This window comes from Lagopus muta, chromosome 18 (genome assembly GCF_023343835.1).
Source record: "Lagopus muta isolate bLagMut1 chromosome 18, bLagMut1 primary, whole genome shotgun sequence".
Taxonomy (NCBI): Eukaryota; Metazoa; Chordata; class Aves; order Galliformes; family Phasianidae; genus Lagopus; species Lagopus muta.
This window is the reverse complement of record NC_064450.1, coordinates 10104580-10129527: the sequence shown is the minus strand read 5'-3', so window position 1 is coordinate 10129527 and position 24948 is coordinate 10104580. Positions and strand designations below refer to the sequence as shown.

The 24948-nt window shown below is 48.8% G+C and overlaps 1 protein-coding gene across 2 annotated transcripts in view; it reads left to right on the top strand.

The window, feature by feature from the left end:
- Window positions 1–5592: 5592 nt before the first annotated feature.
- ABCC3 (ATP binding cassette subfamily C member 3) overlaps window positions 5593–24948 on the top strand; it is a 42998-nt gene continuing 23642 nt past the window's right edge. Inside the window, exons 1-7 of one of the 2 annotated variants that reach the window (XM_048965168.1) lie at window positions 5593–5730; window positions 16608–16784; window positions 17679–17804; window positions 18653–18787; window positions 20383–20508; window positions 21280–21341; window positions 22517–22648. In XM_048965168.1, coding sequence (XP_048821125.1) covers window positions 5701–5730; window positions 16608–16784; window positions 17679–17804; window positions 18653–18787; window positions 20383–20508; window positions 21280–21341; window positions 22517–22648 — 788 coding nt within the window. In that variant the 5' untranslated portion in view covers window positions 5593–5700. The remainder of the gene's footprint in view (window positions 5731–16607; window positions 16785–17678; window positions 17805–18652; window positions 18788–20382; window positions 20509–21279; window positions 21342–22516; window positions 22649–24948) is intronic. The other variant, XM_048965167.1, reaches the window with a different exon arrangement.

Below are 24948 nucleotides of genomic sequence, written 5' to 3'. Positions count from 1 at the left end.
TTGTTGTTGATGATGATGATGTTGTTCTGTGGCATTTGGACCCATCAAATTTCTGGCAATGATTTACCTGTGGGTGCTGCACGGCAGCTGCAGACACAAAGTTGAAGGCAGCGTTTGCAGCCTGACACACAGCAGGCTCTGCTCCATCACTGCTGCAGTGATTTGGGCTCCTTGCAAAGCAGGAGGTGCTGGTGCCACCCAGGAGCTGCAGGGCGGCACCCGGACATCGCTGGGGCTCCAGCAGAACAGTTTGGCCCTAAACCTGTTTGGGCTCTGCAGGGAAGGAGGCAAGGAGCTGTGGCCTGCGGAGGGACAAACCCAGTGCCCAGCAGCTCCAGCGCCCACATGGTCACAAGAGGGATGAAGTTACCCCTTTAACAAAGGGAAACAGTGGAGCTGTGCAAACTCCCGTGCGCAGCAGTGCAGAGCGGGGCCGGGAGGTGAGCTGTGTGCCCGGTGCTGTGCTGACCCCCAGCAGTGGGGCTGGGCTGTAAAGCAGTGGGAGCCTTGGCTGCTCTCTGTGCACAGGTGAGGTGGGAGGAAATCAAAGTTTCCTTGTTGGGAGAGTTAAAATCTCCTATTCCTAAAGCAGGGTTTCAGAGGATCTTTGGAGAGGAATTCTTTTACTGTTTTTCTGAATATTCCCTATGAGAAACTTTCTCGCTGATCTGTGCTTGTGGGTTTTAGAGGGCTCCCACCCTGGCACTTGCAGACATGCTCCCAAGTTGCCAGAGCCTGGGCACAGCGTTTTGCTGCTGTTTGGTGAGCAGGCTGTGCACTGCACGGAGCCGGGCTGTGCCTCGTGTGGTGGTGGCTGCATCCTGGGGAGCAGCGCTTAAAGTGAATATTTGTCTGGCTCAAACCCCGCAGCAAAGCCAGTCTGGCCGCTGTCCTCCTTTCTGGAAGCAGTGTGTGCTCTGCCAAGCCCCGTCAGCATCTGCATGAGAAATGCAGGTTCTGTTTCTCAGGTGTTCAGAGACACAAACCAAGACACACCAACGATCTCAGACGCAGTCTGTACTCGTACGAGCCCCTGAAAAAGAAAGAAAGAAAAAAAACAGGTAGGAAAAAAAAGCATTTGGAAGCCACGCGCCCGGAACCTTTCTGTCACCTCCCGCCCGGGGCCGCGGGGGGGCTGCGCGACGCGGCGCTCTGCTGCCACCTAGCGGGCACGGCCGCGGCTGCCGGCTCTGCTGCCCGGGAGCCCCTTCTTTCCCAGCTCGGTATCGCAGAAGCGCAATTAAAAAAGTAAAAAGAAGTGCTTTTATTTCAGCAGGGTTTTATTTCAGCGGAGTTTTCCAGCCTCTGCACGGATAACCACTTCCCACGGCAAGAGGAGAGGAAGGACGTCTCGCCTTGCCGCGCTCCCCAAGCCAGGCTGATGCGCAGGGCCAGCGAGACGGCAGCGCCTCGTGGGCCGACCCCGGGGACCCCGAGCAGCGGCCGAGCGGCAGGAGCGGAGCGCGGGGCTCGGCAGGACGCTCGCTGCTGGCCGGCTGTGCTGCTTTGCCCGTTATTTGATGGCGGCGCCGGCGCTGGGCTGGCTGCGGGCCGAGGCTGCACCTGAGCTCCGGTTGCGGCTGGTGGGTTCGGGGTGTTCTCCGGTACGGTCGGCCACTGCCTCGCGGGGGTTTCCGCCTGTGAGGATTATTGGAGCTTAAGGGTGGGTTTTCCTGTTGTCCTGCAGCCGCATGCTATGCCTGGGGATGTTTACAGCGCTGTAATAACACAACACCCTCTGGCGTTTTCTATTGTTGCTTAAGGCACTGGGTGATATGGACGGCTCTCCAGGTTCTGACTAGAGAATATTTCCATATGTATTTAATACTCCAAATGATGCAGCTAAAGACCCCTGCAGCTCCAGCTGGAAAATGGAAATGATGGTGAAACCTCTGATGACATGCTGTACAAACAGTTACTTTATGGAAACCAAAGGCAGATCCCAGCTGCTGTGGGGCAGATCAGGAAGGAGTTAACATGGAGCCATTCCACAAAGCAAAGAGCTGCAGTGGATGGAGTGCAGAGCAGAGAGCAGAGCGGGGCAGGCGGTGCGGCTCTGCCAGGTGTCACCATCTCAGCATGGCCAAGGGCTGCTGACAACTCCATTCCTACACAGCAGGACTCTATTGCAGCAGCGTTCCCGCAGCCTCTCTTGTGTCCATTTTGGGGTGAAATTCAGCATTGCTCCAGCCCATGAAAACTAGGAGAGGCTTTGGGGCTGGCCAAGTTGCCAGGGGGAGAGGATAACCTCTGGCAAGTGTGTTTGGAGGCTGGGGTAGGACAGTTTGTGTCTTGGTGGCAATAAGCCCACATGCTGTTTGTCTGGGTTGATTGTTGGTCGCTCTAATCTCCTTCTGCAACCATACCGCCCACAAACTGAGGTGTGCTCGCCTGTCACTGGCTTGATTAATCTCTTTGCTCACTTGAAAGTATGTGAAATTACCTAAGAGGTGACAGGGGGACAAACTGCATTCAGAGTTCAGCTGCTTCCAGCTAGAGCAGCTCCAGGAGCATTGCGGGGGGAGCTGGGTGGTTGCCAGCATGCCTGGCTTCTTCTGCTCATCACTTGCAGCGTGCAATGCAGGAGCGCTCGTGTAAGAGGGAAAGGTGGTTTTACATGTGGCATCCTGGAAGAGTCACACGTGCACCTCTTCTCTCTGAACAGAACCTTGATGCCCTGACCCACCTCACCCCAGAGCTAACAGGAGGGTTTTTCAATGCAATTTGAGGCCATGTGAGGTGTGCTCCCCACTCCTGTGCTGGCTCCCCAGGGAAGGGCCACCTCTGACTCCAGCCAGGGGAATGCCAACGACCTTTTGTGTAAAGAAACCCAAGATCTCCTCATGAGGTGTTGACTTTAAACAGAGTTTATTGTAAATCCCCATTATTCTGCCCTTCCAGGCAGAGAATTGAGGTGGCATTCAGAGTCAAGAAACTGCAAAACTGCAACTTCCAGAGCTCATCCCTCCCCAGCACTACGTCCTTTATACTCATCTCTTTGAGAAAAGATCATGCTTCCTTTTGCTTTTAGGGCTTTGCAACTCAGAACCAGATGAGGGTTTGCACAGATGTGGGCACTGCATTTACACAAGCAGCTTTGCTCCCAGGTTCCCTTCTTTCCTGCCCCCAGCAATCAGCCAGCTTTACAGCCTCTAGGTGTGCCTCTTAGGGCCTTTGTGATTGTGCTGGCTGAGCTCAGCTCATGCCCTACAAGTTAGCAGGTGAAAAGTGCTTTTAGCATGCAGCTGCCATGGCAAGGAGGATGCAAATACATTTATGAATGAGCTCAGATCTGATCTTGCCACTCCCAGGAATAACTGTACAGTGAGAAGAGGTGAGTTCATGACCTCTATGACATTCACACAGAAGTGCCATTTCATACTCACAGCCAGTTTGAACTCTGGGGAATGTCACACGAGTGATGATGTACTCAAGGTACATCTGCCTTCCTTCCCATCACCAAAAGGAAACAGAACACAGTGAGCTGCCTGCAACCGTGCTTCAGCCTCTGCTTTGCTTCTAAGCCTATCCCTATCTCATCTTGCTGAAAGTTTCATGTTTCTTTCATTCCTGCCTTTTCTTTTTTTGCCAGGCTGCCCCAGGAAGTCCATAACTGCCTTGCAAAGTCAGTGCCAGGCCACACGGTCTGTCCTGAAGGGCCCAGGGTCTGGCAGGTGCGGTGCTCACCAGAACCACCCTGCTTAGCAGCACGAGCTGCTGCTGAAGGCAGAGGCTGCCACTGTGAACAGGGACACCAGGCAAGAGGCAGGTTGGCTGGGGCCCCTTCATTTTGAATCCTACAAGACCCAGGGCAAAACCTACCACAGCTCCTTTCTCTGTATACGGTGGAGGAATTCCACTGAAGTCGGTATCTTAATTAGGGATTAATGCATGTAGCACATATCAATGGAGCTGTAAAGTATGCTGTTAAAATGAACCTCTCCCCTCCTGTACACAATGCCTACAATGGCTGTTCCTGCAGTACCTTTGTACCTGTGACATCCCATAATGCTAAAGCCGATCTTAATTCCGGGCAGGCTTTTAAGCTCCCCACGCTGTGGGGCCGTGGTTTCAGGAAGCACAGAGGACCTCCCATCTGTACTGCCTTTCCTTTGAACTTCCCTTGGTGCAATTCTGAGTGCTGAACAAAAGTTTCAGCGTAAGGTTTGCAAGGAGAATGCGGTGTCCTGGGCAGATCCTGCTCACACAGCTGCCCGGGGCTCCTCTCGCGCTCCTTCAGAGGGCTGGGACATGGTTGGGATGATCAGCTTTTATCTGAGATCTTCAGTCTTACAGGCAACCATCCGAGAAGCTAACGGTGGGCAAGACCTCCCTCCAGTAATAAGGACAGTGATTCCTACAGCAATTAGAACTGCGTCCCTCGGCTTCATCACAGACACGGCTGTGGCAGACGCTCAGCACTGCTGATAGAAGCACATTGCTGCCTGCAGTGCTTTGCTGTGTCTTTGGTGGTCCAGGAAAAAAAAAAAAAAAAAAAAGAGGAAAAAAAAGAGCAGAATGTTTTGCTAAGAGAGGAAAAGACTTGGAGATGCAGCATTCATGGGTTTTCCATCTCTCCCCTCTGCTGAGAGGTTCTGATGCTGCCCTCTGCTTGGTGGCTCTTCCCTACGGATGCTGGAACTCTTCAGCAGTTGGTGAGGGCAGCGTGTTTCGGGCAGCACAGTGATGCTGGGCAGATGCTGCAGCTCAAAGCTCACATACAGCCAATGCTGGGTGGCCACTCATGCTGAAGTCCTGCCCAAGAGGAAAGCAAACAGTGCTCACGCATCAGGAGGAAGTAAAAAGCAGCTTGTGTCCAAGGTGCACTGCAAAATCATCTGGTTACGCATGCATGCAAAATGTATTGACTGGAAGCTTTTATAACAGGTCTGTGCCACTGGTTTAATCTCACGTCTCAGGATGCAGTCAGCATGTAGGAAGTGGATGGAGATAGATGTTGGAGTGGCCGGGCTGACGTGTAGTCTGAGAGCCCTTAACTCCTGATCTGTGGTGCTGGGGGACACAGTCAGTGGGGGTGGGTTTGGGGGGGACTCGGTGACCTTGCCGGTCATTTCCAGCCGTAGCAATTCTATGGTCGGGATACTCGAGGGAAGGCAAGGCTGCAGCCAGGCAGGAAAAAAACAAAACTAAAACAAAGGGAACCGAGGCCAGCATCTGAGATCCCACCGCCCAGCACCGCGCACCCTCGGCCCCGGAGCTGCACCGCGCCGGGCAGCGCGGCTGGAGGCGGCCTCAGAGCGGCCCTGGGTTCTCCCGCACTGCGGGCAGAGAGCCGAGCAGCCGCAACACATCAACGGCAGCTGGAGGGGGCGGGCGGACAGCAGGGAAACCCCAGAGCCGGGCGGGCAGCGGGTTGACTTCGGTGCTCTGCCGCGAGAGAGCCGGCAACGGGCCGCCCCGGGAGCGGCTGAGAGGCGCTGCCAAGCGGAGTTCCGCCCTCCAGGGGGGCCTCGGCCGCCCCGCACGGCACGGGGGGCAGCGCGCAGCCCGGGGCGGCCCCGCGGAGGCGGTGCGAGCGGAGCTCCGCGGGACGAGGGCGGCGTGGTGCCTCTCGCCGCCGGGAGGAACGGGGCGGGGCGGGGCGGGCAAGGAGCTCCCAGCCCCCGGCCGGCAACGCCCGCCTGGCGCGGCCCAGAGGAGGTTCCGTTCCATTCCGTTCCATTCCGCTCCGCCGCAGCCATGGAAGCGTTCTGCGGGTCCCGCTTCTGGGTAAGCAGCGCGGTGCCGCCCGTCCCGCTCCCTTTGAAGGAGAAGTCGGCCGGGCGCTCCGCTGCGGGTCCCGCCCGATGTGCCGGCTCCGCACGCACCGAGCCGCGCTTTGTTCTGCCCAGGGTGGTCGCGGGCCGCGGAGGCGTTGGGAGGGCGCCGGGCCGGCAGCGCTGCATGGAGCTGTGAGCGGCGTGCGGGACGGTGCGCGGGGCGAGCGGAAGTTTTACGGGAACTTTACGGGAACTTTACGGGAGCTTTACGGGAGCTTTACAGGAACACTACAGGAGCTGCCGCTCCGCTGCTCGCCGCCCCTCCCCGCTCTGCGGGCTGCTTTTCCCCGCACGGACTTTTTGAGTGAAGTCCGGATGAATGAAGGATGGCTGATGATGGACGCGTGTGGTCACTGCGAGGAAGCTGTTGCAGAGCAGCGCTCACAGCTGGCTGCGGGTCCTGCTGCGGAGCTTTGCCTCGACGCAACTCGTCCTCGCTCCAGATCTGTCTCAAAGTTACTTTTGAATTGCCTTAAGCCCATTGGTTTAGTTTTTGTTCCATCTCAGGTTTGCTTTCAAGCGCTTCACGCACTCACTGGTACACGCGGTGGGTACGGGTGAGCTTGCTCAAACAAGTCTTATTTTCATCTCACTTTTACTGTACACACAGAGCAGGAACGAGCGCAGGCAGACTGCTGCTTGCTGCTGCCGGCTGCCGCAGGAGCTCCTCTCACCTTCACGTGGGGCTGTGCTGGCGGTGCTGCTGCATCCTGAGCCTTCCAGCCAGCTCCTGCTGTGCTCATGCAAAGCGTTCCTGCAGCTGTGCTGCCTGTAGCTGTGCAGTGTATGGAGGTGTCATTCTGCTCTTCGTGCAGCAGTTCCGTGGTACCCTGTGCTGAGCTGAGCTGTCTCATGCTGTCCTCAGGGCAGTACCTCCTCTGGGATGTTGCCAGATGCTAGATGTTTGATGCTAGATCTGCAGGAAGTGATGGAAAGGTAATGTGCCCTGAGGCACATGGGGGACTTCCTTTGGGGAGCACTGCTCACCGACTGCACAATTTGTCCCTTCAGCACTCGCTGTAGGAGCGCAGTCACACTTCACTGGGTTTTGGCAGTGTTCAGCTTGTCTTGTAATCTCAGGGCTGGGTGGGACTGTTCTGGCTACGTCTTCCCCATCATTGCTGCATCCAAGTCCAACAGCAGCTTGAGATGCAACAGGATGTGTTGTGTTCTTTTGATAAAATATTCTGGTTGCTGTGAGCTTTCAGCTCAATGTGATTCCGTGCCTCGAAGACGCGGTCCTTTATTCCAGTTACTCCTGCAATAGAAACACGTTTTAGCCAGGTTACCTTTTGATTTATCATCGTCTTAGTCTGTGTACCTGGATTTTGGGCCATAGGGAAGAGTCCTATCCAAGGACAGAGGTCAGACTTGTTGCTGGTGCCTCGCAGTGCAGTGTTTGACATTAATTACAGTGCGGTGAGCTGATGCTGAATAATGGGCAGAATGCTCATAAATTTAGACGTTGCTGTATCTGCTTGAAGAGGGCAGAAGGCGACGAAAGGCACTTACTGTGCGTGTGTGCTGAGGGTGTTCAGCCTTGTGGTGCAGATCAGGACTGATAAAACATGAACCAGTAATAATGTTTGCTTTTTCATGGCTGGTGAACTTAGGTTCTTTCCCCACATTTTGACCAGTTGACTTCGGGTGTTTTTGGAAGCTGAGTAATGTACTGATGTCAATTTTGAACCTGTTCAGAGCAAGAGGAAACTTGGTCTTCCAATTCAAACATTTATTTGTTTTGAAGTTTAAACTCTCTGTGACAGTGTTCTATTGAGGGGAGGTCAGAATCAAAACCAAACAGCTCAGAATTAGCCCACAGAGATGTTTAGGTTGAGCTCAATCAGCCTTTAACAGAAATTGATTGATCTCGGCACGTTGGGCTTACCGGAAGCGTTAAGGATTCAGGACCTTCTGCAAGGCGGGGGTTTTTGCTGGGAATGTAAGGGTTGGCTTTTGTGCTTGCACAGAGGCAAAATAATTTCCTGTTCAACCCAATTTGGAAACAAGAAACTGCAGAAAACACTGTAGGTCACAATAGAAGTGCCTTCTAACTACTGCTTCACCTGTTGAACACGCAGTCAGCAAGTCACCAACACAAATCCAGGCTATTCCACGTATGAAAGAAACAACTAGAACTTCATTTACAGCGTGGGCAATCTCGTCACACTTAGAAATGCTCGATATTCTTCAGTTAAGCATCCGCAGTTAATGGTTAATATTTCCTGGCAATGTTCCCGTTCTGAATGCTGTTGGGAAGAGGTGCGTGTGATAGCGTCCTATTTGCTGTTGTCCACAATTGCCTCCTGTTTTACTGTGTCACACACTCACTGCTGGAATGCTGGGGCAATTACCGTGGCGCAGATCTGTCCTGCAGAAGCAGACACTGCAGAGTTACTCACCTTCATGCTTACGTACGACGTGAGCGGTTCCTCTCAGGGGTGAATGCAGTGCTCTCTTAAGGAGAATTCCGTTGGAAATGTGAATTTTGGCCAAGGAAGCAACACGAGCTTAGAAAACCAGATTGCTTTCCATTGTAAAGGCGCGCTGCCTGCCTGTGGCTCAGAGGCTGCGGGTGCAAAATGGTTGTGTGAGTGTTGTGAGGGCAAAGCGCTCGGTGCTGTGCGGTGCTCAGGGGTTGCTGCGATGATGGGCTGCATGAACACTGCAGTCTGCGCCCAGGCTGGAACAGCAGCTTCTGTCCTTTATTTTTATCAGCATAAAGAGGAAATGGGAGCACAAAGCGATGCGGTGCCTCAAGTGAGAGGCCGTGACTTCTGGTCGCTGACAGTGAGGTCCGGGCCCCTTTGGCCCTGCTTGGCCCACAGCTCCCAGCCTCCCCAGCTGTGCGTGTGCCTTGCCCTCCTGACAGGCGTCTGTCCCACGAGAAGTGCTGTCTCATTCTTCGTCCACAGACTCTTGAGTAATTCTACAGGAAATTGCAGCAATTTTCTAAAGTAAACAACACCTCCAAATTGCCTGCTATACGGGAGCACAGGCACCCCATCAGCCCCTGCCTTTGCGTACAGTCCTTCGGTCTGAGTCATTCTATGACATTTTGGAGGGTTTGGGCTGCAGGTCGTGCTGCTCCCTGGAAATGCAGCTCCCCTGGCTCAGAGCACTGCACTTCTCCTCTCTGCCTGGTTTCCCTCCTTGCTTCCTCGTGTGCCACGCTTAAATGTGGGTTTTTTCCTCTTTTCTTCTTTCAAGATGACTTAGGGTAGGTGTGGGAGGAGAAAAATGCTTCTTTCAAGGGAGATGCCAAAAAAGTACTGCTTGGAACACATGCATAACTTCATCTTAAAAAATAAGAAAAAAACCCACCAAACCTTTTGTTGTGTGGCCCTGAATGAATATTAAAACATGGCATTTCAGTTCTTCTGTTGCAGTATCAGCAAGGCTGGTTGCAGCAGCAGCAGGTGAGAGGACTCGGCAGCAGGGCAGCCTGGTCCACAGCAGCTCTTCTTTATCTGTCAGCTTCTCCTGCCGTGCTGTGATGAGCAACAACATTTATAGATCCTTCAAGGTGATACAGATCTCCACGTGATCGTTGTTTACTGTACCCACTTTGAGATAACAGAGTCCCACTTACATAAACCACAAACTGTCACATCAGTTATCTGTGTTCTGTCTTGTACTACCTGAGAGATTCAAATAGGTAACTGGAGTGGTCTCTTCAGGCACCTGGTCTGTGAAGTTACTCTTACTGAGGGTGGTTCTGCTGGTAGCATCCTGAATTCTTCATCCTGAAAAAGCAATTAAGCACTCAAACTTAAATCCTCAAAGGGTGTTAGGATTCTTGATCTGACTTGGAACAAAGCTGTTAGTAAAGGATGTGGGCATCTAATTCTGCAGAGTTAACAGCAGTATAAATATTTGTCCTTAGATCTGGAGTGTTAGCAAGGAGCTGTTATCCTTCTCTGTAAAGGACAGGCTGTCTTCAAATCTGTCTGGGAAAGACGAAGTCTGCGTTTGAAACTTGTGAGCAAAACAGCACCAGTGAAAGCTGCCAATGTCAATAATTTATGGCATCCTTCAATGACAGTGTCAATTAATGAAGCTCATGAGAATGACATTCATTTCAGTACAGTGTGTAAATGTGATTGCTCGTGTTTTTATAGGAAATCAGCATTTGCCATTTTCTTCAAAGCAGCACGCTGGCAGGTCAGGCAGTCTGCCTGCGTTGTGGGCAGTGCTTCCCAAAGGCTTTTTGGACAGCAGGCGCTGCCCCTCCTTCCTTCCCTTGTGCTTCTTGGAGCGTGGGGCAGGAAAAGCGGAGGATGCCTTGAGGGGGAGCAGGTGTGGGGCTGCTGGAGGTTGGTGAGGGCTCCTTGTGCTTGGGCTGCGACTTGAGCCCCGCAGGGGGACTCGGTGCCTGAAGCAGATCCCGAGGTCCAGTAGGTTCTTCAGCTTTCAGCCCAGCTGCTCCTCCCTGGTGGCAGTTCTGCAGTGATGTGGCCAGCAGATGAGCAGGCAGAGGAGTCCAGGGCTTGGGAGCTGCATGGGAGTGAGAGATGGGACAAAGTATGGCTTTCTGAGGAGATCCTTGGAGTGGAGCTGCTTTAATGATTGCGGTTAAGAGTCTAAAGCATTTCAGGATGGGGCTGTCCCACCTGCTGTACAAATTGCTATGCTGCTGAAGATCCCTTTCCTTTCTACGTGCGTTTGTAATATATTAAAATGAAAAGGCTCTTACTGTTTAAAATGTAATTAAAAAAAACAAACCCCTCATTTGAGAAAGCTATGGAATGGTTAATATTTTTCCAGTGAGCTCATGGCCGTTTGTCTCCCGGCAGGGCTGTGGTTTGACGGGCCATTACCCATCACGTTATAGCAGAGCGGGCAGGCAGCCAGCAGTCTGCCAGGGGACACATCTGTGTGCCAGGCTGGCAGCGCTGTGCCTGGAGCTGGCAGCTCGTCCCCTGGTGCCTGGGGCAGCCGTGGCACAGGAAGGCTGGGATCCTCGGTGGTGACAGCACGTGCTGGTGTCACGAGGCTTTGAACCGGAGCGCGGTGGGGAATGACGGAAGGGGAGGACAAAAAATATTTCACAGGAGTTGTTTCCAATTGCAAAGTCATTCTGTTTCAGAAGCAATTCATTTTTCTTTTCTGAGCTTTTTGAGAGCACAGAAACGCATTTGATGCTTACGCAATTAAACAATGCGTGGTCATCATTTCTTGCTCAGCCCCTCTCCTTTTGACCCCAGCTGACTGATGGCTCCTGGAATCCCCCCCTCCTGTTACTAGTGTCATTTTCTTCCTTTTTTGTTTTGCTCTTTTAGTACTTTTGGAGACGTGGGGAAGTCAAAGCAAAAAATGCTCCGTGTTCTGGATGTTGGTTTCTATTGCAGAGAGGGGAATGAGAGCAGAACAAAAAGCATTTAGAAACTTTGGGCTTTTGTCTCCTCTGAAAAAGCAAGATGTCTTCTGGAGAAACAAATTAACCAATATTAAGCTGTCTAATGGAAATTTGGTACTGATAGTAATATCCATATGTTGCAATGCTATTTTATCTGTATTTTTTTCCCTTTTTTTCCTCCCACCCCAGTGCAGAGATGGTTCCCCCTGCTTACATGTTGGTGACTTCCAAAAATTTGCTTTCCAGATGGAAGCTCTGTGAGGCGCTGTGCAGCCCTGCCTCTGTGGGATATTTGCAGTGCATTTCCTGGGAGCATTTTGCAGTGGAGCCGCTGCTGCCTCACAGCAGTTCTTTACCATCGGTGCTCTTCTTCCAGTCAGCACTTGCTGGGCGGATTCACTCACAGGATGTTTGTACAGATCATGGATAAACACAGTTCTTTCAGAAATATGGGATTTACAAGTGTTGAAAATCAAGTGTTAAACTTTATGCTCACATTGTTTCGCTGGTGTTGGGTGGAAGCTGTGCGTGCCATTCGTTGGGCAAGAGCAGCATTCCAGGAGGGCTCTGCTGCACGCTCACCTGATCCCATCTTTTATTTTCTCTTTGGATTTTTTGGCTTCGCAGCACTGATGGGCAACCTCCCCTTAAAGGAGAAGGGAAGAGAAACCAGTCGGAAGGGTGTGAGCAGCGTTTCCTCACCGTGGTGCCACACATGGCAGTGGTGCTGCACTAACATGGATAGATATTGCAATGTTTTGTAAACAAAAAAAAAAGCCCTTCCTGGTTATTGCAGTACTGTTTAACCCTCGCTGCTTTCAGCCCCAGGCAGAATTGCTCCAGTGTTGCAGTGAAGAACATCCTTACCTTGTGTCCCATTTGAAAAGGAAAAATGGTTTGTGTGGCACATGAAGGAGTTGAGCTGTGCAACAGCTGCTTCAGACGAACAAAGTGTTCACTCTTTCTGTGCATAAGGGTGAAACTGTTCCTTTGGAGACGTAAATGGATGATCTTGCTCTGAAAAGTCTGTTTGAAACTGGCAGCCTTGCGCAGAAGTGGAGCAGGGAGCTTGCTTGCGTTTGTGCTCTCAAGTGAGGACTGAGGATCTTAGCAGCAAGGACCAAAGAGAGGGGTGGATAACAGCTGGAAGTGGGAGGGGAGGCAGCAGGGCTGAGATAGCGCACACACAGCCTGTGCTGTGGCTGAGCAGGAGCCCTGATAATTCTGCTGTGTTTGGAGCAGGCCTTGTGCTGGGGAGGAGGCCATCGGGGTTCCTCTGCCAGGCTGTGCAGGTGGGACTCATGGGTGGGATGTGGAGGGCAGGGAGACTTGTCTGCGTTGGAGTTCTCACCGTCAGTCACTTCTGCAAGAGGCACCATTTCATCTTTATTTGCTGCAGGGAAGAGTTTCAGTTATTCATTTCCATTTGCCTGCGTATCTTTGCAGTCAGCTTTCCAATCTCCTTTTTAATCTTAAATAACCTTCCGACCAGCGATAAGCAGCAGACAATCAGTGGCACGACACGTGTTAACCTTGTGTGTGGTGTGAATGACATCAGCACAGCAGCCTTCACCTTCCCATCAGATAAAGAATGATTTTGTGTTTTCCCTCACTTCTGCAGTTCTTCCTGCTATATAGAATTCTTGGAAAAAAACACAGATTATTTTTTCCGCTCGGTGAAGATAACTGTTTGGGTACAGAAGGTGGAAGCCTTCCCAAGGGCTGGAAGCTCTCTGTTGTGAGCTGTGTGGGCAGCAGGACCGCGGCAGCAGCTGAGGGCTGGCATAAACCTGTGTAAGGCACTTTGATTTTACACTTCTCTGGTCAGTAGGAGCTGATTTGGACTTAAAACCAGGACCAGAGCCACTACTTGTCTTTGTCTTAATATCACTGTTGGAGCTTGGGAAAAAGATGGGCAGAAATCTCTCTGCTTCTGTTTTTCAGCCTGGCTTTAGGTGGTTTGTTCCTCTCTTTCTTTGAAGGCTGTAAGGGGTGATGTGCAAGAAGCCCAAGATATATTGCTTTGTTCCGTTCTTTCCCTTGTAGGCATTATCAGTTTTAAGAATGGTTTTTTCAAGAGTGGTGATCTTTTCCAGAGGGGAAAGCGTAATAGGAAATACTAAGCACTAGAGCAGATTTAATGTTGCTCAGAACTTTCCCTGTTGAATACCATCCTTTAAATTGAGGTTAAGGGTTTAGCTGGTCATCTGCACGTCAGCCCGACTGCACAGAGGTCACACTTACACAGGGACTGTGGCTGGAGCTGTGGGTACGATGGAGGGCTGCTGCAAGGGCTGTGTGAGTGCTGTTCTTAACTGATCAGCAGAATGCTCTACTGATGATAGCTTTCTGGCCCCAGGAGAGCCCTGACCTGCTGGGAAGCTGTATCGAGGGCCTCTAATCTTGCAGCACAGAGCTGTGAGCTGAGGAGTCGCGTGTCTAATGTGCTGAAGTTGGATAGCAACTCTTTCAGCAGCAAACTTGAAGAAAGCCCTGCAACGCAGCGGCACGCAGTGGGGGTTCCTGCCTGCAGGCAGGGCTGGCTGCCATCAGCATCTCACCTGTTCTGCTTACTGGGGCAGAGTGCAGGACAGGCAAAGGCAGGGGAGGGCAGGAGCTGGAGTGGCAGGAGTCCCAGAGCTGGTCCCCTTGGCCCCCACTGCTGGTGTTTGTTCTCCAGGGTGGAGTCCTATAACCCGACTGCTGATTGAAGGGTATTTAGCAACGTTTAACTGGTTTGTCAGGATAGATGGCCTTGAAACTTCATGTCATGTCCCGACCCAGTGTGTGGCTTCACGTTGGAGTGGCTGCTGGAGTGTTGGAGCGTACGCTTCTGGAGCATTCATTTATAGCAGCTCCATGAGAGCAGCTCCAGCTTGGTAAGAAAGGCAGCTTTCAAATTCCCAGATTAAAAAAAGACAATAACTCAGCAGAGCCCCTGCAGTGTGGAGCATACGTGGCAGCCTCGTCCTCAGCAGTCCGGGCTTGGGAGCAAGTAATTTGTATGGAACTCTGCTACTGCAGTGCTTTGGGCACCGTCCCCTGCCAGAGCCCCTGGGAGAACACGAGCGGAGCAGCAGCGTGCAGCTCCCTGCCCTGCACTCAGTGCCTCCTCACTCGCGCAGGATCTGGAGCAGCCGTGGGGCCAGCTGTGCTTCCGTGTGCTTTTGAATGGGTTCCTCTTTCGTTCCTGGGGATAATTCAGCTGAATTTTCAAGTCTGAATTTTTATTTATTTATTTTTAATGACAGAATTTTTGTTTCCTGGCCATTTGTATTTTTACGCTCAACAATTCAAGTCCTTTGCCTAGTTTAAGTAAGAGTTAATGCAAGCCTTAAAGTGGCTTGGCAGCCGTGCAGTCTGTGTCTCAGATACAATAGCCAGCTTGTGTTCAGCCTGGAGTTAATGGACATCTGGGGCAGTTTCTCAGTGGCTGTCAGACAGAAAACCATTTCTGAGCATTCTGGTCCGATAGGAAAGGTTTAAATTAAGAGTGCTTTCTTTTTCTTTTCTTTTCTTTTCTTTTTTTTTCAATGAATGTTCTTGTAAACAGAATCCTCATTTAATTCTGTGCCCAGCTATTGCTATCCTTCAGCTTTCCTTTTCCCAGGATGTTTTCCAGCAAGCAAAAAGAGTGGGATTGCAAACATGCTTAAGACATTGCTAAAGCACGTGTAATTTAAAGAGGAAATGAGCATTTTGTTAAATAAACGAGAGTGGACAAGTGCCAGATTTAGAACTGGGAGCCTTTCAGCTGCAGCCTTGCAGAGGGCATCCCTGCCCCAGGCAGGTAGCTGCTGGTGAGCTCATCCTGTAAAAAAGATGCTTTTAAACCTTATCTGCTCTGTAGCCACCAGGGACCTTCTCATTGGAAGAGAGCAGAAATAGTTTGAATCCGAGGCTGCAGTTCTGTTTGGTATTGATCTTGTATTTGCGTTGCAGTATAGCTGCCTGTTTGGTGTTGATTCAAGGCTGAAGTTTCCCCAAGGTCTGGACAAAGCTGGGTAGGAAATGAAAGCATTTTTTCTTCCCCTGGATGCTCGTGTGCCTCGAAAGGAACCACTCCTGGGCCGGAGAGCTGCTGGTCTGGGGCACTAAGGGTACAGCTCAGGTGCACAGCCAACAGCTCTGTGTCTGTGCTGCTTCCAGAGCTCTCTGCCATCCACTTTTTGTTTGTGCCAAAGCTGAAGCACTGAGTGACAAAGCTGTTACAGTTCAGCCAGGCCGTGCTGGGTGCTGCCAAGGCTGTCGTTTCATTATGCTTAGGAGCTCCTCTTAAGTGTCCTAAGTGGGCTGAAGCAGTGATGCACGGCCCTTTCAGCAGCCATTGCCAAGACTAAGGGCTGTGAGCACACTATGGCGCTTCGGTTCTCCTAAAATTAGCTGTTGCTGTCAGCATTTGATCTTTTTGTTTGTGTTGGCACAAGCAGGCCTGGAAATACTTCCTCAGCATGTACATTTGGAGTGTTCACTCCGTCATTTCTAAGGGCTGGGGAGGCTTGACTGAAACAGATGTCTGCTGAGAGCTCCTACCTGCCCTGAATTCGGTACAGTGATCCTAGTGCAGAGATATCTGTGATTCAGGCACACCTTAGCTTCATCACTTGCTTGTCACTGATACAGGAAAGTAATTTCCTGCAAGTCAGTATTTATCTACCAGATTGAAGATGACACGTCAGACGGCAAAACACGAGTTGTGAATTTCTAACAGGTTTGATTCAAAACAAGTTCCCTGAGCTGCACTGAAATTTCTATTTTAGTTTGAACTCTCGTAGCTGTGTGTTTGGATGTGGTGCATTCAAATCCTTTGCTACAAGTCGCAGGAGAGTCGTGTGCTCTGGGTCACGGGTGAAGAGCATTGCTAGCAATGTCTTTGAGAAATCCATGCTCCTCTTACATATTCAGTGTATTCCTTTTGCCTTTGTTCAGAACAAGGAACTAATGGTCATTAGAGGCACATAAGGAAGAAGGATGAAATTTCTAATGGAATGAGAAGTGCAGGTTTCTTTCTGGATAGGCATGCACTTGTTATTGAAATCTGTTTGTTTGCTCCAGCACTGGCTATGCTTGCTGGATGAGTTTTCGAGTCCAGGATTTCAGCTGGAGTGAAAGCCCTTGTTCAGGTGCTGCAGTCCAGGCTGGGAATCCTGGAGAAATGTGATGGTATCCATCACCTGTAACCAGGCCTTAGCAAAGCAAGGCTTAAACAGCACATGTGTGTGCTGCAGAATGGAGGGCTGGCTCTGAGACACAGGAGGGCAGAAGTTTTTGTGTCTTTTGCAGTGGTTTGGTTTTTTTTCCTTTTAAGCTTTTGCCCAGTATTCATAACTGTGGTTCGAGCTTTTATGATTGCAGATTAACCCCAAGTTGTCAGAATAGCTGTTTTTGGACAGCTTCAAGCAGGTGTTCCAGTTGGTGGAGCTTCTGCCTATCTGTCAATTGATGTCTCCTTTTTTTTTCCTTTCCAGGATGCAAATCTTTCAATCCACACCGACAATCCAGACTTCACGCCGTGTTTCCAGAACACCATCCTGGCGTGGATCCCTAGTATTTATCTCTGGACTGCATTACCCTTTTATCTTCTGTACCTGAAGCGCTCTAAAAGAGGGTACATTGTGCTGTCCATGTTGAGCAGGTTCAAGACGGTAAGATCTCTGCAGTGCTCCACAAGTGATGGGCAGGTTTGAGTTTGTGAGTTCACACTCAGTTCAGTGCTAAAGCAGGTGCTGAAGGTGGGGCTTAAACAAAATTCTTTCTGGTTTATGGGGAGACTGAAGAACGCTTTTAGAGGAAACAGCAGCGTACGTCCGAATCTCCGAGGGGGCATTGCAAAGGATAGCTCACCTGGCAGGAAATCCCACAAGCACACCTTTCTGGGTAGGATGAAGACTTTATTATTCTGCAGAAGAGAATTCATCTCCACGGTGGGCCGACACTGTGATGCTTCACCACTCAAAGCTGCCAAGCAAAGACCTGAAGGTAGCTGTAGTGAAAACTTCATCTCGTTGTGAAAATCTGCACAGGGAGGTGTTTTTTCAAGCCACTACACCCACTTCATAGCTGTGTGTTTTCATCAGTATCTTGTGCCTAAGAGGTGGCTGATGTCAGCGGTGCCTCTGGTTTAGAAATGACGAGGTGCAAGGAAAGCAAACAAGTCCTTTCCATTGGCCATGAGAGAACTGGGTTATCCCAGAGAAAAATTCCAGGCATCTGCTTCTGAGCGTGCCTGCCTTTAATCAGGATGCTGCCTGTGTTTCCAGTTAAAACTGAATAGTGTGGGGAAACAAAAAGAAATAACCTAAAAGGTGACTACTTTAATCTTTCTCTTAGCTGTGTTTGTGCATCCTTTGCAAAACAGTTGAGGCTGGATCCTTGGTCTGAGTGCAGTGAGACAGTTCCATTAGCCTAAATGCAGCTGTAGCAGCGTTGTTCTCTTTACACAGCTTTGTCTTGCTGGGCATCTGTGAACATAATGGTTTTGCTAGTCGTGATTCCCCCTGGAGATGAGTTCACCAAATGGTGTTTCTGTTTGCTTGCAGCTGTTTGGTGTCCTGCTGTGGTGTGTGAGCTGGGCAGATCTTTTCTACTCTTTCCACGAGCTCCTGCAGAGCAGAACACCACCACCAGTCTATTTTGTGACTCCGTTGGTCGTCGGCATCACTGTGGTTTGTAGCTGTTTCTATTTATGGTGGCTGATAGGAAAACTCTTACATGGATGAGGGAGGAAGGAGGTTCCTTTGCATTTATTGTCTTATCCTGTGCTCTCATAACTGAATCAGTACTCAGATTACTGAGGCAGATTTTGCCAATCAAAAAGACCACAGATTACAGATGTGTCTCTCCTGCAGACTCACCTATGTAAATTGAAATGTTTATAGTGGAGAGTTGTTCTGCCTTGCTCTTATCTGTTTCTCCAGGCTTGTGATCCAAGTGTGGAGAGAATGTGGGTATGAAGCAGGGAGATATGATTGAGTTTGGCTTCTGCGTTGCTCAGTGTTGCGTTGGACTTTGTCAGACTCTCTCTCTTATTTGCTGGTTGTTCCTCCGTGAAACAGAAACCAAATTTTATTTGCCTAAGAGCAAACAGACGTGGGGCTGTTATGTGAAAAATTAAGCTTGTAAAATCTGCCCGTTAAGTTTTTTATCCCCTTGGTAAGATTAATATATTTTTTAATGCTGTTTTCTAGACAACTTATGGTTGTCCATCTGGATAGGAGAAATAACAGGTCTTAAATTTGCTTAATATATTTGCAGTTAATACTTCATTGTGTATGGCCCTTGGTACAAAGCCTGGTTTGAAAATCAGATTCTGTAGCAGGGGCTCTGAAAATGGTGGAACCAAAGTATTTCACAAAGTTATTCCGTGCCTCCCTTGGACAGAGGGAGTTTTGTCACCACGCCGTGTGGAGGTGTGACAGGACCTGCCTTCACAGTCCTGCTGCCAGCGCGAGCGTGAATGAGGGGAGCAGTGGGACGGGGCTGTGTTCATGTGTTCTATGCTTGCTTTTCACAGCTGTTAGCTACACTGCTGATTCAATACGAAAGACTGAAAGGAGTCCAGTCCTCTGGAGTGCTCATTGTCTTCTGGTTTTTGTCTGTGCTCTGTGCCGTGGGGCCGTTCCGGTCTAAGATCATGACTACAACACAGGTAACTTGCCATCCTTGTTAGCACGTGGAGAGCAGGAAATGCAGTATTAACATCTCTGGCAAGGGAACAAATCACCTCGCTTGGAGTCAGATCTGAACCTGGCTTGTGCCAGGAAGAGGAATTTGGTTCCACTGTCTCGACTCAGACCTGTCTAACTTGAGGGGTTTCTCACGCAGTGCCAAATACGGATTTTTCTGAACCTAAGGGTGCACTGGAAACCTGTTAGACATCTGAGGGCTGTACCAACACCGTGTGTATGTGTCTGCATGTGCACACACACATATAAGAACAGGCTCTCACTCTCTGTTTCCCTTCTCTTCCCTTTTTCTTAAGTCCCCCATTCCTTCCTTTTTTGTTCAGACGGTGTGACCATGTCATACAACTCCTTAGGCCTTTTTGTCAGCACACACTGTGGTGAGGACAGCATTTTCTCTCCAACTGTGGCTGTAAATAAGCAAGAGGAAAGAAACCTGGGCTGTTCTGAAAGCGTGGCTGGATCTCCCACACTAAAGATGCTGTTACATTTTTCCAAGAAGCAGATTTCATTAAGCAGGGCAAAGGCTGTCTCAGTGATTAGATCATCAGAGGGAGTATTTGGAAAACATTAAGGTGATTGCTCCTCAGTGAAAGTGATTCTAAATCATTGCTGGTTCTGTTGGTGAATTTAATACACTGCTTGTTTATTTATTACCACTAGTAGCATTATCCTTTTCCCAAGGATCTTGCGGTGTCCAACTGTTGTAAATATTCCAGTGGGGGCTGAATTAAACCTTAGAGGACAGTCTGTGCAGGGCTTCCTTGGGAGGTGCTTGCAGTCCTGCTGAGACCTTCTTGTGCATCATTTCAAATCAATTTTAAAACTGTAGTACTGGTGATTAAGTGCAAATAATGGACTATCAGTGGCTGATCCCTTAATCAACTTAAAATTATGAGGACGGAGTCCTAGAATGTGTGTGGGCAGCATCCCTCCTCTTCTTACAACTGCTGAGGATGAAATATTCTTTCTGTTACACCTCAGGACCAAAGGTTTTAAGGGAACAATGAGAGCATTCACAACCACGTGAGGTTATGAAAGAGCTGCATGGGGGATATACCCTCCCAGCGAGAAGTTTTAAGTCAACTGCAGACTCATATGGGTGGGAAAGGACACGTCTGCAGCAGATGGAACTGATATTTTACAGTGCAGTGTTTTCTCATTTCTTCTGAAAGCATTTGACATTGACTGCCTGTAAAAAGTAGATGGATGTTCTCTGATCTGGGTTGGCAGTTCCCATGTGACGTGATCTCACAAGAACCCCTGGAGGTAACTTGAAAGGATGTCATGTAGCCCCTGATTCCAGGGGGTGTCGGCATGCAGTGAAGGTGCGTGAGCACTTTGAAGTTGACAGAACTTAATGAAAAGCAACATGGAGATAAGCATTTACCGAGGTGCTTCAGAGCACATGCATACTGTTGTAAGATAATTCCTGCTAGCAACTGCTGTGCAGCGTTCAGCTGTGGGGGAAGAAAGGAAGTGCTAACAGATCCTGAAGCAGTCGGTGTGTTGTGGTGGGAAATACAGTAAAACCTATTTGCTGTGTTTTTTTTCCCTTCAGAACCATGTAAATGAGAGGTTCAGGTCTGCCACGTTTTACATCTATTTTGTTTTGCTGATCATTGAGTTGACCCTTTCGTGTTTTAAAGAAAAGCCTCCATTCTTTTCCTCTGCCAGAACAGACCCTGTAAGTACTTCTATTTTGCTTTATGTGTGTTTTACTGTATCGTGCCTTGAGAGTTCCATGGAGAATATTTGTAACTGAAAAAAGCTTTGAGTGTCACTGAGATTCTCGCTGTGGCTGGTGATCCCCCTTAAGAAACAACGTGTAAGGAGAGTTGTATTGGGATTTGAAGCCTTCTTCTATTATGTGTGCCACCAGTAATGACCAAAATCTATACAGAGAAAGCATCCCTCCTACTTGCTGCTTCATAAAGTAATTTATGAAAACTAAAGCTCAATATTAATTATTCCAGGACCGTTATGTTTTTTTTTTTTGAGATTGTTTTCTACTTGCTTAATATTCCTTTAGATTCCTTTAGTTGAACTCTCAAAGGGTTGACTCAATAAACCAGTTCTATATGTACTGAGAATGGGTATGAAAAGAACTGTGGATAACAGGAGATACCAGTGGTGTCACAGGTCAGATTTCTTCTCCAGTTCATAAAATGGTCTCTGTAATTGCACTTGTGCTCAAACTGAGCTGAGAGAGAAGTTGAGTCCATTTTCTTTTTTTGGATGAACGTTTCAGAAACTGTAAAATGACGTTTTGCTTTATGTAAGTGTGGCCTGAAGGCAGTGTATTAAGAGCTCTGTGGAGATGAAAGGCGATCTGCCCGACTTGGGAAATGATAGGGATCAATTTATGTCTCATTAGAACTTAGGTACGTACTTGTAATGTGGAGACTCATTTCCTGTTGTCTTGATTTAATCTTCTTCCTGCATAACCGCACTGCAGAACCCCTCTCCAGAGTTGACTTCGGGCTTTCTCTCAAGACTGACATTCTGGTGGTTTACAAGGTGAGCTCCTCTCTTCGGCGCGTTGGACAGCTGACAGCCATCAGCTCTATTTGTGATATGTGTTGTACAGAGTTGCCCACGTGGGGGCTTTTCCCCTTCAAGTAGCTGACGTTGGGTGTTCTCTCATGACAGCACTGTCAGCACTTTCAGAACATGAACGTTTGCAGACCAGCTCGCGCTGCCCAATCTTACCTGCAGATCAGTGGCAGCAGTTGCCAAGACTGCGAGCACAGACAGCCTGGCTGTGCTGCAGCGTTACCTGAAACAACACTCAGAACTGTGTAGCACGAGAAGAAAATACTGGAAACTTTTCATGTGCCTGAGATGCACGGCTTCCTTTTGGGGCTCACGGGTGAATGCTTTTTGTTACGAGCACATTTTCTTTGCATGAGGAAATTGGGTTATATATTCAAATGATTGCTACCAACTGTTGAGACTGCCGTGCTCTGGGACGTGAGCTGAAGAGGCAAATATGGGTCTGGGTTTTTTTCCACTCTGTGATAAAGAAGCGAATCGATGCTGAAGGTCGTGATGAGACCCAGCTTTTTCAGAGTGGTGGAGAGTTCTGAGATCCTCACCCTGTATCTCCGTACCTTCCCTGTCCTGGCCACAGCCTCGTAAAATTCCTTCTAGTGAAAGTGAGATCCTTCTGAATTTTCAGAGTTCTAAATGCTTTGCTGTAGGGGTTTTTGGCAATGAGATGTTTGTATCTCTTGGCAAAACGTCCCTTAGAGTTGAGGATTTGTAACTTTCATGTATTTGGAGAGAGAAATTTACTTTTCCTTCAGCTTTTGTGAGCTGCCCTTTTGCATTTCATTTGTCCCTGGCAGTTCATTTCGGTTATTTTTACCTCTGAGTTTTCACTGTTTTCATTTCACATCAGAGTTTAATTCAAATGCTTCCGGATGTTGTTTTTTATTGCCTTTTTTTTCTAAAGTGATATTTTCAGTCAAATGCATGTAATCAGAATTACACAGTGTTCTTTCCTTAACTGCAAACATCAAGGTAAGGAATAAAGGGAAATACAGGCATGATTATCGCTGTTTTTCCTTTTTTTTTCTTTTTTTCTGTGTATACACCTCTTACTTCTGTGAGCTGCCCACTCCCAGCGTTAGTTGCAGTTCATGAGGCGCTGCCAGCCAAACTGAGTTGGACGTTTTTCTTTGCATTTGCAGCTTTGCAATTCTTGGTTACAAAAGGCCTCTTGAAGATAAGGATTTGTGGTCACTGAACAAAGACGATATTTCAAAAAACATCGTACAAAAACTGAGTAGAGAATGGGACAAAGAAAAAGCAGAGTGTAAACAGTAAGTAATCCAACAGTTCTGCAAATGGAGATTGATGAGTCGATTCAGCGCTAACGAGCTGTTCAGCTGAAAACAAGCCAAGTGAACGCGACATCTACCTCTGTTTCCATCTGTTCCTTATTAATATTAATGGTCAGATTTGCTTTTTAAGGATGTCTAGGCAGAGGCAGGCAGCAGCCCTCTGGGGCTCATGCACAACCTGCACGTTTTATTGCTGGGTGCTTCAAGTGTGTGCGGGCAGATGGTGTCGTTTATGGTGTGCAGAAGGGCTGAAGAAGAATAAATGGAAGGTGGTGAGTTGGCTGGAGTGCAGAAAGTGAATAACTTTCATTACTGGGCTGGTGGATGTCTGACCCTGTAACTGCATCCCTCCTGGGCACGTTGGAACACAGCTTTTGGGCACCACGGATCAGAAGGAGAGCTTTATTATCGCCGTTGTGAGGTTTTCACCTGAGATTAATTTTAACCTTAAGGCTCTTAGCAGTAAACAGTTCTGCACTTCCAAGAAAGAAGAATACAATGATTTCCCAGCGTGTGAAGGGAAAGTGTAGGGAGAGGGACGTCCCTCTTGGGGCTGAGACCCCCCTGCTCTTGTTGCCTCAGAGATGAGCAGCAAAACTCCCTTTGACTCCTGTGGAAATAGAATGAGGGTCAGAATTTGCATATAGTTACATCCATGCTGGAGAGGATATCCTTTTTGCTACATGTTCTGTTCCAGCCTAATCTTAAGAAGTCATTTGTTCTGCAACTGCATTTCCTTCTCCCACTGGTCAGTGTCCAAGACGTCTCCAAACAAAGAGATGGGCCAACAGTGTTACAGATGAAAAATGGCAGTGAGGGGGATGCCTGTGCTTCCATTTCCTTTCATTGTGGAGATTTCTCCTCCGTATGGAGGCTTTCCTCTGTTATTTTCAGTGCGTATCCGTGCCAAATTGGAAAGACCCTTCTGTGATAAAATGAGGAGAGTCATAAGCTTCTTGGCAAGGCTCAACGTGCTGTGAGGAGTTCTACTTTGCAGCTAAAATCTGAAAGGTTTCCAGCACTAACACCAGCAGCTCGTCCACTCGTGCTCTGCATGTGCTGTGGTTGTGGTTTTACTGTTCTGCTTTTTGCTTCCTTAATGTCTCTAGTTTTATGGTGTGGAATAACTCGCATGGTCTGGGTTCTGGTTCTGGTCTTTGCTGCATAGGGATAAATTGCACCCCCAGGCCTTCCCATAGTAAGAGCACATCCGCTGCGTGGAAGCACCCAGGTCCAGGAAAACTTCTTCTTGAAAACCAGAAACCGTTCCTGGGGATTTGTCCTTGTGTTCTGGAGGGTTTTCATGTAGGCTGCGGCCAGTTGGCGGTGCATTCAGCCCCGCGTTCTGCCTTGTATTAAGCTCAGGTAAAATGCAGTGGAGACTGTGTTAATCATTCTCGGGTGGGAAAAAGAGCAGCACTAAAGCAGATCACTGTTCTGTAGATTGCTGGGTTTCAAGTAACTCCAAAAACTGTGTGGTTTTCTTCATTTCTAAGTGGACACTTAGAAATTCTCAGTTACTGTGTGTTAAAGCAGCATGGGCAGCCATGGGCTGGAAGCTATTGGAAAGGCTTCTTTTTTTTTCTTTTAAACTTTGATTAGCAAGGTTTTATGGCGTGAAAACACTGAATCAGTTGTGCATGTGTAGAAAGTATCACAGAAGGTATCAGCAGTGTACATGGTAATCATTTACTTCAAAAATTTAATCAGTTGCAAGCTACCTTCTTCAGATTTACTTAATTGTAATGATTATCACATTCCCGTATCTTCTTAACCTACTAAACTTCTTTTGCTCGTTGCTTCACAGTTCTCTTGCAAACCACTGTCGTGAAATACTGCTAAATAATTGCTGATAATTGATTCTCTGCTAATGAGTTACAGGAGAGCTCAGTATGGGTTTCAGCTGGTGTAGATTCAGATCACTGTTACAGGTGATATTGGAGGCAGTGAAGCACGCTGGCAGTGTTTTCCCTTTGCTTTTGCTTCTTCGGCTGCGTGGCTGAAAGCTCTGCTTGCTCTCCTACTGCACTGCTGTGGATCTGGAAGCATGAGGGTGTGCTGGAACCCATGTAGCCTCATTTTGGTTACCATCAGCTTTTGGACAGTGATGATTTGAAGCCTTGTTATTACCAGAGAGAGATCTGTATGTTTCACGTGGGATAATCAGCATGTATTGTCTAGCAAGCTGTAATTCCTAGAAGCTAAGCACGCGGCTTTTGCTTTGAGAAAGAACTGGGTGCAACCAGGCGTACAGTGCTGAAGCCCTGACCTCACCTAAC